Source organism: Anolis sagrei, chromosome 3, assembly GCF_037176765.1.
Source record: "Anolis sagrei isolate rAnoSag1 chromosome 3, rAnoSag1.mat, whole genome shotgun sequence".
Classification (NCBI taxonomy): Eukaryota; Metazoa; Chordata; class Lepidosauria; order Squamata; family Dactyloidae; genus Anolis; species Anolis sagrei.
The window spans coordinates 267,354,044-267,370,625 of NC_090023.1; the positions used below are offsets into that span (position 1 = coordinate 267,354,044).

The 16,582-nt window shown below is 43.2% G+C and overlaps 1 protein-coding gene across 3 annotated transcripts in view; it reads right to left on the reverse strand.

Moving 5' to 3' along the window:
• The window catches only part of ARMC9 (armadillo repeat containing 9), a 152,913-nt gene that overhangs the window by 113,235 nt on the left and 23,096 nt on the right, over window positions 1–16,582 (reverse strand). For all 3 annotated transcript variants that reach the window (XM_067466116.1, XM_067466115.1, XM_067466114.1), the window contains exons 8-9: window positions 12,411–12,568; window positions 6,834–6,932 (exon numbers count right to left, since the gene is read on the reverse strand). In XM_067466116.1, coding sequence (XP_067322217.1) covers window positions 6,834–6,932; window positions 12,411–12,568 — 257 coding nt within the window. The remainder of the gene's footprint in view (window positions 1–6,833; window positions 6,933–12,410; window positions 12,569–16,582) is intronic.

Consider the following 16,582-nt stretch of genomic DNA (forward strand, 5'->3'; position numbering starts at 1 on the left):
GTTGCAAAAGCAACACATAAAGAAGACAGTATCGGGGACACACCTTTAAGCCCTCAAAGCAAAGCCAGTCTCATCGGGGAATTCACGTCATGCCCCCTTCAATGCAGGAACTTCAAAGGCAAGCAAATCAGAGGTTTAACATTCTTTTCATGGCCACCTTTCTTCCTGGCTTTCTTACTTCCAAATGGTCAAAAAGAGAGAAGTTATTTTTAAAAGATATGCAACTTATTTGTGGTTATCATGAAGAAACAGAGGAAATTTAGTCATCTAGCATTTTAAAAATTATTTTTATTTATTTACTTCATATTTTCCTGCCTTTCCCCCAATACAGGTACTCAAGGCAGCTAGCAGTAAGAAGAAAACAACGCTAAGTAAAAATAATATGAATATTTTAAAATATATATATAAAAATTAAAAATGTAATAAAATTATATACCTGCCTAACATTCCAATCACTCTGCTTTTAAAAGCCTGCTATAACAAAAGAAAAAAAATTATTTGAGGTGAACTTTTCTCACTCCTGCCAACACTGCTTTTATCCCTGGCTCCCAAACAACTCACCTCTGAGGATGCCTGCCATAGATGCAGGCGAAACGACAGGAGAAATGCCTCTAGAACATGGCCATATAGCCCGAAAAAACCCACAAGAACTGAGTCCCAAACAACTGTTTGTTGAGAGGCTTTTCTGTAGTAACAGGGTGTTAAAATTGCTGGAATTATCACAAAGACTTGGCAATGGATTGATATACTTCTTGGGAGGAGAGCAATGACCAATCTCGATAAAATAGTGAAGGGTAGAGACATCACACTGGCAATGAAGGTCCACATAATAAAAGTAATGGTATTTTCCGTAGTAACCTATGGATGTGAGATCGACCATAAAGAAGTCTTAGCAAAGGATGAGAGACGCTTCTGAACTGTGGTGTTGGAGGAAAATTCTGAGAGTGCCTTGGACCGCGAGAAGATCCAACCGGTCCATCCTCCAGGAAATAAAGCCTGACTGATCACTGGAGGGAAGGATATAAGAGGCAAAGATGAAGTACTTTGGCCACATAATGAGAAGATGGGAAAGCTTGGAGAAGACAATGATGCTGGGGAAAATGGAAGGAAAAAGGAAGAGGGGCCAACCAAGGGCAAGATGGATGGATGGTATCCTTGAAGTGACTGGCTTGACTCTGAAGGAGCTGGGGGTGGTGATGGCTGACAGGGAGCTCTGGCCTGGGCTGGTCCAGGAGGTCACAGAGAGTCGGAAGTAACTGAACAAATAAACAACAACAAAAAAATTAGCTCCCATAATGGTTTCTTTCTCCAAACAACAACAACATTGGAAAAGCACGACCTTGTTAGAAATCATAACCTTTTGTAAAGTATAGCTTTTCTGAGAAGAAATAAAAACTCTCTTGAGTCAGCCTTCTCCTTAGTGGTACATACCCACTAACTAGTATCCATGAAAGGCATTTAGGTTTCTCAGCTGTTAGACTGATATACCTAGATATCTCTTTGAACTGTTAGGAACCAAAATATCTCAATACACAAAAACATATATAGCAGAGTTTCAGAAGTGTTCTTTTCGCCATCAAAGTGGTATCATCTGCATATCTAAGGTTGTTAATGTTTCTTCCAGCAATTTTAACCTGTGACGGCGCGAGTGGCACCACCTATGTATAGAACTGTTAGTTGTTAGACTTAAACTGTTGTATCATGTTTAATCCTGTCCCCTTTTTACCTTGCTTATGTACAGTTGTATGGATTGGTTGCTTGTAGCTGTCAATCAGTACTGTTTGGCTCCACCTCTTCCTGCAAGAGGGGAGAACTTCCTTTTCTTTTCATTCTGCCTTCAGAGATCATACCACATGGACGTGAGTAAAAGACTTCATTCTTAAGGACCCTGATTTAAGTTACCTCTTAGCACCAGTTCTGAGGTTTTCTACCCTGGGGACTCATGCTTTATGTCCAGATCATCCTGGATAACATTGAGGAGACCCCAGCACCTTCATACCAGTTCTTTTGACAACAGAGGAAGATCCTGAATCTTCAAACATAGGCCATCTGAACTGGGGTTGTGGTTTGCTCCGGCATTCACAGCCATTGAGGAAAGAGGAAACTTGGTGAGGCTTCTCAGCTTCAAACCCCTTGGACCCAGAACTTATTGAGACTGTAAAGTATGTTTTCCTTCACCCCTCTGAAGTTTTCCAGCTCACTGCTTTAAAGAAATGACTTTGTTATCAATAAAACTCATTTTGAGCATTTTACAGTGTTTTGCGTTTTTGGGAGTTCCAGTTTCCTATAGGAGGGCAAGAAGCAATCCCCTGGGGGAAAGAAGCCACGTCCATCCCTCCTTTATTGAGGATAATAGCCCCCAGGTGCGACGGCACATAACCCTTTTAGCCTTTCCAATAGGTTATGATAATTCCAAAAAGTGTGAATGCCAATTAATTTCCAAAAGGATCATGCTTCCAAAAGCCTGTGGAGATTCCTGGTTTTTCCAAATAGTTTTGAATATTTAACTTGAAGAGAGGCAGGTAACAAATAAAATTCGTCAAACACTTTCTCAAGAATTAAGATCTTCTGGATGACTGCAGTCAGTTGCCTAAAAAAAAAATCTACTGTCCCTTAAAAAACCCAAAGAAGCTCTGCTATATCAAGGCGGCCCAGGACTTCTACTTTGGTAAAATGGTTCTGCGCTCTCCAAATCTTAATGGAGCTTACACAAGGCATTGAACCCTACCACTGAAATAAAACCACATCAACATGAAAGCACCAACCACTATTGAATTACATCCTCCCCTCTTATTCCACACATTGCATTCTCCTCTGTTATGTATTCTTATTCCCAAGGAGCTCAAATGATAGAGAATTCTACTCAGTGGCATCTGGTGCAATCCAATAGTTACTCCGCCTCACTCCTGCTTTCAAACTTTCTAAACCAGGCATGGGCAAACTTTGGCCCTCCGGGTGTTTTGGACTTCAACTCCCACAATTCCTAACATCCAGTAGGCTGTTAGGAATTGTGGGAGTCGAAGTCCAAAATACCCGGAGGGCCAAAGTTTACCCATGCCTGTTCTAAACTGTGTTCAGGCCCAACTGTGGGGAGATCAGGAAGGGTCACCAGAGGTCAGGCTGGAAAGGAAGTCCCAAGTCCACAAATCCGAGGGGAAAATCCAGCTGATAAAGTTTCCGCGACAATACACTAAAGTCATAAAAAGATCCACAGACAGGCAAGCTAGTCACCTAAAGGAGGTCAGCGACATGTTTATATGCCCAGGGTGCAATCTCTTTTCTGCATGCATAGTTTGAATAATCCAGCTTTGCTCGCCATAGAAACAAACAGTTGTGAAGGAAGCTGGGGGATTGTTGGGGCTATCTAGGTTTGTATACAAAGGTCGAGAATATATACGTATCCTTTATAGACCTACCTTTTAATATGTGTGTTTATAGAATTTTTGCAGTGTTTGTGTGTTTTGACTGTGCTGTGACTGGTCCCGAGGAGGGGCAAGTAAATAATAATAATAATAATAATTTTGATATTTTGAACCACAATAACTCACTATTGTGTTAAAAAACAAAGTATGGATTGTCGATGTTGCAGTCCCAGGTGACAGCAGGATTGAAGAGAAAAAACTGGAAAAGCTGACACAATATGAGGATTCAAAGATCGAACTGAAAAGACTCTGGCACAAACCAGTCAAGGTGGTCCCAGTGGTGATCGGCACACTGGGTGCAGTGCCTAAAGACCTTGGCCTGCACTTAAACACAATCGGCACTGACAAAATTACCATCTGCCAGCTGCAGAAGGCCACTCTAGTTGGATCTGCAAACATTATTTGCCAGTACATCACATATTCCTAGACACTTGGGAAGTGTCCGACGTGTGATCCAATACAAAAACCAGCATAGTAATAAACAACTTTATTTATATTCTGCCCTATCTCCCCGAAGGGATCTGCATGCATTATTCGCCGATACATCACACAATCCTAGACACTTGGGAAGTGTCCGATGTGTGATCCAATACAACAGCCAGCAGAGTGATCTTGTCTGCTGTGGACTTATCTTGTTGTGTTTCAAATTATTATTATTATTATTATTATTATTATTATTATTATTATTATTAATAATAATAATACCCAGTGTTGCCCAGGTGTTGGAAGAGCCACTCCGCTCTCCCTGCTTTCATCCTTTTCTTCACTTTCCTTCCCTTCATACTTTCTCCCCATTCCTTTCTCTTCCTCTCTCCCTTTTTTTTCCTCCACTCTTTTCTTTTGCTTCTTTTTCTCTTTCTTTTCTTTTCTCCCTTCTCCAGCTGTGAGAGGGCCTACCTCATAATGTCTCCAACACAGCTCTTTCCTTCCTTCCTCCCTTCTCCTCATACACAGAGGGCCACTTCACCCAATCCTTCACCTAACAACAGTCAATCCAGTGACATCATAGTAACATCACAGAGAGCCACTTTACCGAGCAAGAGCCTTTGTGGTACAGATAGACAGACAAATAAAAAAACATACATACTGACTTTTATATATAGATAAATAAACAGGGATGGAAAAAGGTCCACCATATCCTTATTTACCTAACGTGTCAAGAGAAATGAGAGGTTGCTTACCTGTAACCGTAGTTTCCCTAGTGTTGTGCTGTGAGTTCAGCAAAAATAGTTTTTAAAAACCATCTAAGTCAGTGGTTCTCAACCTTTCTAACACCATGACCCCTAAATATGGTTCCTCATGTTGTGGTGACCCCCAACCATAAAATAATTTTCGGAGAGTGCAAAGTAGGCGAGGCAGGCTTTGCGCAAGGTCAGGCTTTGCGCGAATGAGCCCTCTCCTGGCCCGTGCCCTTCCTGGCCAGTGAGAGCCCAAGGCAGGTGAGGCTCCTTCACACTAGGCCTGGCCTCGCACAAAGCCTTGGGAGTGGGGCCAAAGGAGGCAACCTCATGACCCCTCCGAAATGGCCAAATGACCCCCTTGGGGGTCGCAACCCCCAGGTTGAGAACCGCTGATCTAACTCTAAATGTATGAAATAGTCCACAAGATCCAGAGTTGCATCAAAAACCAGGAATGCAAAACCAGGAATGAAAAATATGCAAGGCAGCATAAAATCCAATACAAAGAATTCAGGAACAATCCTTTAAACTTGAAAGCATTGAACATGAACCACTGGAAACATGAAACTATAATTCCCTTAGCAAACTTGAGTAGAACTTGACAAGAGTTGCTGCTTCAAATTCCAATGTTGACCAGACTGCTGAAAAATCCCTTTGGTCGCTCTAATAAAGCCATGAAATCATACCGTTTACCTTTGCAAACTGATAACAGCTTTTTCTCTAACAAGCGTTGTGACCTTCTCTGAGTCTGTGAAGCAGCTCGGAGTTTATGAAAACTAAGCCTCCTATCTAACAACTCATTTACCTCTCCACCTGGCATTTATCCTTTAAACTCGTTTCCCTAGAGAAAGACTTCTCTGGGTCCCTCTCTGGAATGTGACCTTCACCTTCCCTAACTGCAGGAGAATGCTCAATTTCAGAACTTAAAATCTCATGCTGGCTCACAGGCTCAGCAGGCCCAAAAATCCTACAATCCACTTCTTCATTGATATTAGACGCAATCAATTATAACATTGCAGATCTAGAATAGATCTCTACTTACACCTATGGACCCACCACCAAGACCCTACACTTGGAAGGCAATCACACTCAGCCACGAGTGATAACCTGTAATGATGATGGTGATGACATTTGTCCAGAGCTATTTGCCTGATAGAGAGAAGGAATGGAGCTGTGCTCAGGGTTTGGCACCTTCAGATCAAGGCAGCTGATCTCCAGAAGCTGCGAAAGACAGGCAGCTTGGTATCTATACTTGGTATCTATAACAGAATACAATCCAACACAGCCAGTGCATTATGGCAGGAAACAGAAAAGAAAATATTCAGGATGTTCTGGGAAGGTTAAGAAAGGTAAACATTTTTTATTGCTGCAGGTAATACATCTCAGATAAAAGAGTTGATAGACGTGACAACTTTGGCAGGAGAGTCAATGCTGACTATCAGGTCTAAGATCAGGTCTTGAGGCAGAAAAACCCCATAATGCTCCCTTCTAAACAAAGGGTAACAAAGCTTTAGGGAAGAAAGGGGAAGTGACCTTTCGATGCAGGAAAAACGTAAAACACCTTGAGTTAGATGGATCTGAGAAGCAGAGGTGAAAAACTAGATAGCAGGCATGGACCGTGGTCATCCCTTTGTTCCTAATTGATCTCCAGACAAGTGTTGATGCTTCTTCACTCTCAACACAGAAGGCCTTTGGGGACTCCGTGAAAGGGAACAGCTCCTCGGATTGCAAAGGTTTATGGTGAGGCGGCTGTTGTTCAGGGCAATATGAAAAAAGGGTGGTACCCTTAGACTTTCTGTACCTGTCTAGAATCATCAAATGAACACAAAGGCCTGTCTGTTTCCACCAGCTCTGATCTGGTTGGATTGAGTCACAAACCTGGCCTTGACCAAGACACTCCCTCGCAAACCTTTGTTTTCCGTGCATAAAATGAAAATATATAGCATCTTGTCCCATGTTGCCCAAACAAGATATATACACACACCAAAAGAGTGCTCTGCACATGTAAATGTGTCACAGGGCTCTTACACATAAAGCTGCCAGTCCATTTTATGAGAACTAGCACAAAAAGATCTTGCTCAAGGACACTCGCACATCACAACTCCATTACACCTTTGGGAGGAATTATGCGGGCAAGGCTCACCTTATCTCTACCTATATGTACATATTTTCTCCCTACAAGATAACAGCACGACTTTTAAACCTAAAACATCAGAGAGAAGGTTATACTTACAGTTCCAGGCCTTGTGAAGTCAATGCTGTGGGCCACACTCTGCCTCATCTGGTTGCTAAAGAGACGCACACAAACACTCTGTAGGTCTTCTGGAGTGATCTACGTTAGGGAAACAACAAACCAAGAGGGAAGTTAGACCTCTTTCCTTTGACCTTAATTAACCAGGGGACTCTAGACTAACAAATCCAAAGGACTGAAAACCCAAACCCACAAGGACAAGGAATATCCAATTCTCACGACAAAAAGACTGTAAGAATAGTCATTGTGAATTTATAGGATACTAGCCATCCTCTGCCATGCATTGCTGTGGCCCAGTCTATGTATATGTGTTTTTTGTGTGTATATATTTGTGTATATGTGTGTTTGCGTATATATATGTGGTTTTACGAATGCGTTGTAATGTTTTGTTTTGTTTTTTGATTTTAAGTCCCTTCTGCTGTGTTTTTCAGTGTTTTGATGAGTGATGGTCACTCATTGGCCTGATAGGTGCATTGTGTCCAAATTTGGTGTCAATTCATCCAGTGGTTTTTGAGTTATGTTAATCCCACAAATGAACATTACATTTTTATTTATATAGATGGCACTTTCTGGAGTATGTTAAAGTTAAAGGTTTCCCCTGACATTAAGTCTAGTCGTGTCCGACTCTGTGGGGTGGTGCTCATCTCCATTTCTAAGCTGAAGAACTCGCATTGTCCGTAGACATCTCCTAGGTCATGTGGCCGGCATGACTGCATGGAGAGCTGTTACCTTCCCGCCATAGCAGTACCTATTCATCTACTCACATTTGCATATTTTCAAATTGCTATGTTGGCAGAAGCTGGGGCTAATAACGGGAGCTCATCCCATCCCACAGATTCAAACCGCTGACCTTTCAGTCAGCAACATCTGCAGCTTCGCAGTTTAACCCACTGCGCCACCACAGACTCTTTCAATTGTCTGAAGATGTTTATAGTGTCTTATAGCACTATAAATCTTAGGAGCCCCCCGTTGCACAGTGGGTTAAACCCCTGTGCCGGCAGGACTGAAGACCGACAGGTCGCAGGTTCGAATCTGGGGAGAGGCAGATGAGCTCCCTCTATCAGCTCCAGCTCCTCATGTGGGAACATGAGAGAAGCCTCCCACAAGGATGATAAAAACATCAAATCATCCAGGTGTCCCCTGGGCAATGTCCTTGCAGACAGCCAATTCTCTCACACCAGAAGCGACTTGCTCCTGACACGACAAAATAATAATAATAGCACAATCTGGCCACAACTGCATTTATCTATAGTGGACTATTTGGACCCCTTTATATAGAACATTTCAAAGCACAGATTTTCACACAGTACGTTTGCATCCAGTCCCAGATTCACTTCCTGCTCTTTCTGATTTTACACAATATTAAAATAAAGAAATCTTGAAAACCGATCTAAAATGTCCCTGATCATACTAGGAACTGACACATATAGGGGTGAAGTACAATAATTTCATATTTGGAGAAATTTGGATGGGAGAAATTACTCCCCTCTTGTGTAGTCACTTTGGCCTAGCTCATAGGTGGCATTGTTGGTTCCAAAACCTGAGGATGCTCCTGTCCCATGATATACAATGACATAGTAAAACTGTGCCCCATACAAAAAAATGCCAATTTTTAGGTTTTCTTTATAGATTTTTAAACATATTTTCAAACTATGGATGGTTGAATTTGTGAATACTCAGGGAGTGGCGACTGTATATGACGCAGATTCTGCCGTTTCCTCTGTGAGAGCTGGCATGTAAGATTTTTTTTCTGGGAGTGAGAAATACTATTTTTTTAAAAAAAATTCTTTCCAGGACCATGATGTTAAAATTCTGTCCAATCCAAGGTCATAAAAATGCCATCAGGTGAAAGTGTTTTTCATTTTCCAGACTTCAACCGATCCAGTTTGAGAAAGACCACCAATTCAACTAAATGGTGCCATCACCTGGTAGATTCTAGGAAAAGCAAGTCCATGGTGAACAAAGAAGAGATGACCCAGATTGCTTCAGAGCACACTATACAAGACACCAGACAGCCATGTTTGGGTCATCAACGACAAACGTGACTCAGAAAAGGGTCGCCAAGTGTGGCAAACCCTCTCCCTTTGTGCCACTTCCTCTGATACAGATCCCTCCACTATTATTGATGCAATATGGCAAACAAACCAAACAAAACCCTTCAACTTATTTATTTATTGTTTTGGTGCCAGTGATATGATCATATTTGCTTTAGCAGAAGAAATACAATGTGGTGTTATGTGGTTTCTGGGCTGTGTTCTAGCAGCATTTTCTCCTGACGTTTCGCCTGCAAATACAGGCAAAACGTCAGAAAAAGCTGCAAGAACACAACCATACAGCCCGGAAACTACACCCAGAAACACCTCAGTGATTCTGGCTGTGAAAGCCTTAGACAATATGGGGGGAAAAAAACAACCCATGTTTTCTGGCCCTTGGGGCAGAGCTCAATAGAGGCAAATCCACTTTTGCTGGGCTAATATAGGACAATAAGTATCCCTTATCCAAAATGCTTGCAACAGAATAGTTCTGTGTTTCAGATTTTGTTGTTGTTGTTGTTGTTGTTGCAATTTTGGAATGCTTGCATATACATAATGAGACACTGTGGAGATGGGACCCATGTCTAAACCCAAAATTCATATATGCTTCATATACACCTTATACACTGTATATATAACCTGAAGGTAATTTTATACACAATATTTGTGTGCATGCAACCAAACCAATAATAATCTGTAGTCTGAGCAAACGGACAGTAAAAATGTCACTAGCTCAGCCACCCATGTGAACCATTTTGGAGTACTTTAGATTTCAGAATCCTGGGTAAGGGATACTTAACATGGAGAGGAGGGCCACTGTGGAAAATTGGATTAAATGTTGGACTAGGACTCTGAAAAACCAGAATTGGGATTTTATCTCACCCATGGAAACCCATTGGGTAATCTTGACCAAGTCTCTCTGCCTCACAGGAAGGCAATGGGAAACTCTCTCTTGTGCAAATTTTGCTGAGAAAACCCTAATAGGACTACTTTTGCTATTCTTACTGTATGCCTTCAGTGTCTTTCCAACCTCAGGGTTTTCTTGGCCAGATATGTTCCTAAGTAGTTTGCTACGCTCTGCCTCTAAGGCCAAAATAGTATGAGTTGCCCAGGTTGCCTAATGGATTTTATGGTTGAGTTGGGATTTTCCAATCATAGACTGGCTTCTTTAGGACCACCCTAAATCAGAACAGCAGCAACAACAGGGGTAGGGGTGGCAGGGAGACATTTCCAGGGGATGAATGGTAAACAAGAGGGCACTGAACCATCCCCACAGGAGTCAGCTTTCTGCAGAATTCCCTCTGGATCCATTTTCCCAGCTTTGAAAACCTCAGAGAACAATCAGAAATCAAGAGAGGGGATTGGAAGGAGCAGACTCACAGTTGCAAATATTTATACTTGCATGATATACTTTACTTTGTATACTAATTCAGCTTTTAAAAGCAGAGAATATACAAGGTGAGCCACTCTTATCCGGAATTTCCCAATGTAAAAGACTCCAAAATCTGAAACTGTCCATAGGGATAGCTGAGATAATGACACCTTTGCTTTTTGATGGCTCAATGTCCATCAACTTTGTTTCACACACATAATTATTTTTTAAAACTGTGTGCAAAATTACCTTCAGGCTATGTATATAAGGTGTATATGAATGGGGAATATTTATTTATGTATTTATTTATTTATTTACCTTACTTATATACCGCTGTTCTCAGCCTGAAGGCGACTCACAGCGGTTCACAACAAATACGAACAGCAAAATTCAGTACTACAGTATAGAAACAGTTAACAACCTAACACATTACACAATTAATAAACAGTTACTACAATACCCATTCACTGTCGTCTCGTCATCAAAAACATGTTCCAGATTCGTCATCCATTGTTCCATTCCAGTGTTCATTAACCAATCATTGCACTAATTATTCGAACGCCTGCTCAAACAGCCAGGTCTTCACTTTTTTGCGGAATACCATTAGAGATGGTGCTAGTCTAATGTCCGTAGGAAGGGCGTTCCACAGCTGAGGAGCCACCACCGAGAAGGCCCTATCTCTCGTCCCCGCCAGCCGAGCTTGAGAAGCAGGCGGGATCGAGAGCAGGGTCTCCCCGGAAGATCTCAAAGTCCTGGTGGGTTCATAGGCAGAGATGCGGTCGGATAGGTAGCTTGGGCCCGAACCGTTTAGGGCTTTAAAGGCCAACGCCAGCACTTTGAATTCAGCCCGGTAGCAGATCGGTAGCCAGTGGAGTTGGCGCAACCGGGGGGTTGTATGCTCCCTGCGCTCCGCTCCTGTTAAAATCATGGCTGCCGAGCGTTGGGCTAGTTGGAGCTTCCGAGCTGTCTTCAAAGGCAACCCCATGTAGAGAGCGTTGCAGTAGTCTAAACGGGATGTAACCAGAGCGTGGACTACCGTGGCCAAGTCAGACTTCCCAAGGTACGGGCGCAGCTGGCGCACAAGCTTTAGCTGTGCAAATGCTCCCCTGGAATAGGGCCTTTCTGGTGGTTGTTCCCAGGCTGTGGAAACTGTCTGGCTTGCTCCCTGCTCTCCTTTCAGCCGCAGATAAAGCCCTCCTGATACCCTTATTTCAACAGGCATTTGATGATTGGTTGTGCAGAAAGTGGTTTGTTTAATTGGGGGATGTGATCTATTTCTACCTTTATAGTTATTATTAAGCAATTTTATTCTATCTATTTATATAAAAGTCAAAGTAGTTTGTTGTGTTTATTTGTACCACAAAGGCTTCTCCATTGCTTGGTGGATCTGGACCAAAAATGGCACAAATAACTTTCATTGTCCAACTCAAAATAACTGAGTGTTTTGAACTAAAAGGACCACTCTTTTGGGTACAGAGAGAAAGAAAAAGAACCAAGAGGATTTGCTGCTGCCAGGTGAAGTGGCCCTCTGTGATGTCACTTGGAAAGAAGGGGGTGAAGTGGCTTTGTTGCTGCTAGGTGACATGTGTATGAGGGGGAGGGAGGGGAGGGAGGAAATAAAGAAGGTTAAGAAAAGGAAGAAAAGTGCAGAGGGGGGGAGGAAGGAAGGAAGAAATAGGAAAAAAAGAAGACTGGAGAAGCTGTATGAGGGAAAGCGTGGAAAGGAAGGAAGGAAGGAAGGAGCAAGGAGGGAAGGGAAGGGAAGAGGGAGAAGCTGTAGGAGGAAAATGGAGGAAGGAAGGAAGGAAAGAACCACAAAGAGAGCCTACCCATTGTGGCAAGGATGTTGCTGTGGAGACATTGTGAGGAAGACCCTCTCAGAGTTGGAGAAGGAAGAAAGTAGGCTAGGCCCCTCCAACACGAGGGCAATACTGGATATGCATGACAGCACTTTTAAAAATTCACAGCATTTTCATAGGATAGCGCATTTAATCATGTCTCAACTTTGATCAGGTTTTCAGTTCTATCTTGAGCTAGCCGTGCTGTAAGTCGCCTTGAGGCTCATGTCGAGAGAAAGGCAGGCTATACATGAAATAAATAATTACACTATCCCAGCAAGCAACTCTCCCTGCCCTCTAATTCTGACTGACTCACCATTTTGCCACTCACTGTGGCCTCCAGGGAATCCACCAGCTCGGCCGTGACCCCAATCAGGTTGTGATAGTCGGCCTGGATTTTATTGAATCGCTTGAGGTAAGTCATAGTTTTGCGTTCGGACTCCACCAGCTGCTGGTGAAGCTGCTGCAGCATTTCTGCAGAAAAGAGGAAAGGAAATGTGTCAGTTTCACTGGGGTATTATTTATTTATTTAAAACTTTTCTATTCCGATCTTCTCTACCTCCGTCCTCCATAGAGGGACAAAGACCAGCTAACAGGAAGTATTCAATGATCACAAACAAACTTTAAAACATTATATTAAAAAAATAAGTTAAAATACATATCGGATAAAAAGCATAATAAAACATTTGCCAGGATAAAAACAACATCCAACTCAGTCTGCACATTGTTGTCAATATCTTAGTCAATTACCGGTCTCAGACATCACTCTGCAAATGCCTTGTTCCACAACCAAGACTTCACTTGCTTCCTAAAGGTCAGGAGGGAAGGGGCAGATATAATTTCATTCAGGAGAGTTCCATAGCTCCGGCCCAGCGTATCTGTCCGAACGCATCTCCTTCTACGTCCCGCCTCGGAGTTTAAGATCCTCTGGGGAGGCCCTGCTCTCGACCCCACCTTTATCACAAGTGAGGGTGGTGGGGACGAGGAGCAGGGCCTTCTCGGTGGTGGCCCCTTGCCTGTGGAATTCGCTCCTGGGGAAATTAGGTCATCGACATCCCTCCTCTCTTTCAGAAGGAAACTAAAAACATGGATATGGGACTAGGCCTTTGGGTAATCTGGCAGAGAGACAAAGGACAATGACGACTAGAGTTGGATAGGATTATGACAATGTGGAATGAAGTTACGGATTTTGGACTTGGCGAACGTTGAACACTAGACTGGCTTTTATTAGTTGTTATTGGATAATTGGATTGTTTTAACTATTTATAATTGTTGCTGCTATGTATTTTATCTTATTATGTGTATTGCTGGCATCGAATTGTGCCTTTTGCAAGCCGCCCTGAGTCCCCCTTCGGGGGTTGAGAAGGGTAGGGTAGAAATGTACGAAATAAATAAATAAATAGCCGGAGAGCCACCACAGAAAAGGCCTTGTTTCTTGTCCCCACCAAATGCGACTGCGAAGGTGGCAGGACTGAGAGCAGGGCTTCTCCGGAAGATCTTAACACCCTTGATGGTTCGTAGGGGAGAATCCATTCAGACAGGTAAACTGGGCGGGAAACTTAAAAGGTTTTGTAGGTTAAAACCAGCACTTTGAATTGCGCTCGGAAGCTAATTTGCAGCCAGTGGAGCTGGCGCAACAAGGGAGTTGTGCGCTCCATGTACCCTGCTCCCTTCAGTAGCCTGGCAGCCAAGCATTGGACTAATTGCAGCTTCTGGGCAGTCTTCAGAGGCAACCCCATGTAGAGAGCGTTACAGTAGTCTATACGGGATGTAACCAGAGTGTGGACCACCGTGTCCAAGTCAGACCTCCCAAGGTACGGGTGCAGCTGGCACACAAGCTTTAGTTGTGCAAAAGCTCCCCTCGCCACTGCCAAAACTTGAGGTTCCAGGCTCAGCGATATGAAGGGCTGATCCAGTTGTGCATTCTCCATTTGACTCCGGCTACCATCAAGTTAGGGGTAAAAAAAATGCTTAAAGTAAGAGTCACGCTTTTGGCCTCCTCTTTGGCTAGTGAGATCCATTATGGCTACAAAAAGGCACAAGAGAGACACTTTGCAGCAGGTACTATAGACGTTAGGAAATACTACCAGCTTCACAAGACCCAGGCCAGGCGATGGGAATGTACTCAGTCAGCGTTAGACTACATCACCCTCCTTGGACTGAAACAACACACAGCCAGAGGATGGGAAAACGTCGGCCTCTAAAACAGGCCTTGACAATTTAATGGTCTCGCTAGAACATTTTGTCTCAAAGTCCGGCAAACAATGCTCGGTGCTCTTAAGATGGTGCTTATAAACAGACCTGAGTATTTACTGGAGACCGTTTCAAACCAAACCAAACAAGAATCACAGGTATCAACTTTTATCACGGAGCGTTAAAACAGAACTGGCACTTGCATTTCCCAGATGGAAACCCTTTATGGACGGATGCCTTTAAAACCCTCCAATGTGACATAACAGTTTCCAAACTACGCACTAGAAGCCCTGCATACTACCGAAAAGGTCTGTGACTGATATGCAATTACAGAAACTCAGTTGTACAATCTTTCACTGCGGTGCCCTTTAAGGCACATAAAACACATAAATGACTTGATAAGTGGAAATGAACTCATGGCGTTCAATGGAATCCGCTGCTGCCGGGGAGTCCTTTGGAGGCTCCTTTTCTGGAGGTTTTGAAACAGAGATTGGATAGCTGTCTGTCAGGAGCGCTTGGATTGTGTGTTCCTACATGACGAAGGGGAACTGGACAAACGAAGGGGAACTGGGCAGACAAACGTCGGCCCTCCAGGTGTTTTGGACTACAACTCCCACAATTCCTAACAGCCTAGAGTTTTTTTAGAGTCCATGAAAATGAACAAAATCTGGCTACCAGTATTAAAAAATTCTAAAATTACAACAGCAAAACAACAGAGAGAAAACAATCAGGGACAACTAATCACCTGTCAACAAAAGATTGCCCCAGGCACTAACAAGCCACACCAAAAAACTGCCAGGCCACCAAATGCTAATCAAGGTGGTCAATTGAAACATTCACACCTAGCTCCAACAGACAAGAGTTCTTTGGCCCACCCTGGTCATTCCTCAGATATATAAACCCATTTTCCTAGTTCCAACAGACCTCACTACCTCTGAGAAGGCTTGTCATAGATGCAGGTGAAACGTCAGGAGAGAATGCCTCTAGAACATGGCCATATAGCCTGAAAAAAACTACAACCCAGTGATTCTGGCCATGAAAGCCTTTGACAATACAGTAACCAAATCTGTTGTAACCAAGCCTACAGTCACACGAACTGAGGCTTGGTTACAACAGACCACAAGGCCTTTGGGGATAAGCCAAAAGTCAAGTTGAACCCATGGCTATTGAAGAAGAAACTAAAGGAAGAGGGCTTCCCATAACTGGGAAGCCCTGGCCCTTGAATGCTCCAGCTGGAGGTCAGTTGTGACCAGCAGAGCTGTAGAATCTGAAAAGGTACGAATGGAGGGAGAAAGAGAGAAACGTGTCAAGAGGAAGGCGCATCAAGCCAACCCTGACCGAGACCGCTTTCCACCTGGAAACCAATGCCCTCATTGCAGAAGAAGATGCAGGTCAAGAATAGGGGTCCACAGTCACCTACGGACCCACCAGTACACTGATCTTGGAAGACTATCCTACTCGGACAGCGAGGGATCGCCTAACACAACACACAAAGGAAGAGGTAGCATCCACGAAGTGACAAGGCTTGTAAGAAGGAAGATTGAGTACTTGATGAGAACAGAGTCAAAGCAGCAAAAGCGAAAGGCAGATTGAAGAACCTACATCTCCCAATCTACTGAAGAAACTTCCAAGGAAACGGAAACACACTTTCCACAGTTTTAAATTCCAAACTGAAAACTACAGAACAAAAAGCCCAAGAGGTCTCAGTCAATTTTCCCCTTCACTGAATAGTACTTTTCTGATTATTTTATTCTGACAACACAACGTATTCCCTCTCACAGAGACCAAATGCCAACCAAGTAGTTTAAGCAACACAGTGAGCTCACGTGGAACTCCCAAGTTTCTTAAACTCTGGCAAAAATTGGGGGAAATCGACTGCTTTCTAACCCAGATTCCTTTGTATCTGTCTGTTACATCATTCCAGGATGTGACTTATCGTCAAGACTTCTTTGTTGGGAGAACAGGAGTGAAACCAGCAAAATGAAGAAGCAAAATGCATATATATAGCATCAAAGCAAGAAAGAGCTAAAGGGAGTCTTTCATACTGCACAATTGCTGTAGTTTGATACCACTTTAACAGCCATGGCTCCACTCTATGGAATCCTGGAATTTGTAGTTTGGTAAGGAACTTGGAACTCTCCACTGTACTCCCATGCTGCAGGACAGAGTGCTGGCAGTCAATTCTAAGTCCCTTACCAAACTATGACTCCCACAATGATGTGGGATGGAGCCATGACAGTTAAAGTGGTGTCATGTTGTTGTTCATTCGTTCAGTCATTTTTGACTCTTCGTGAC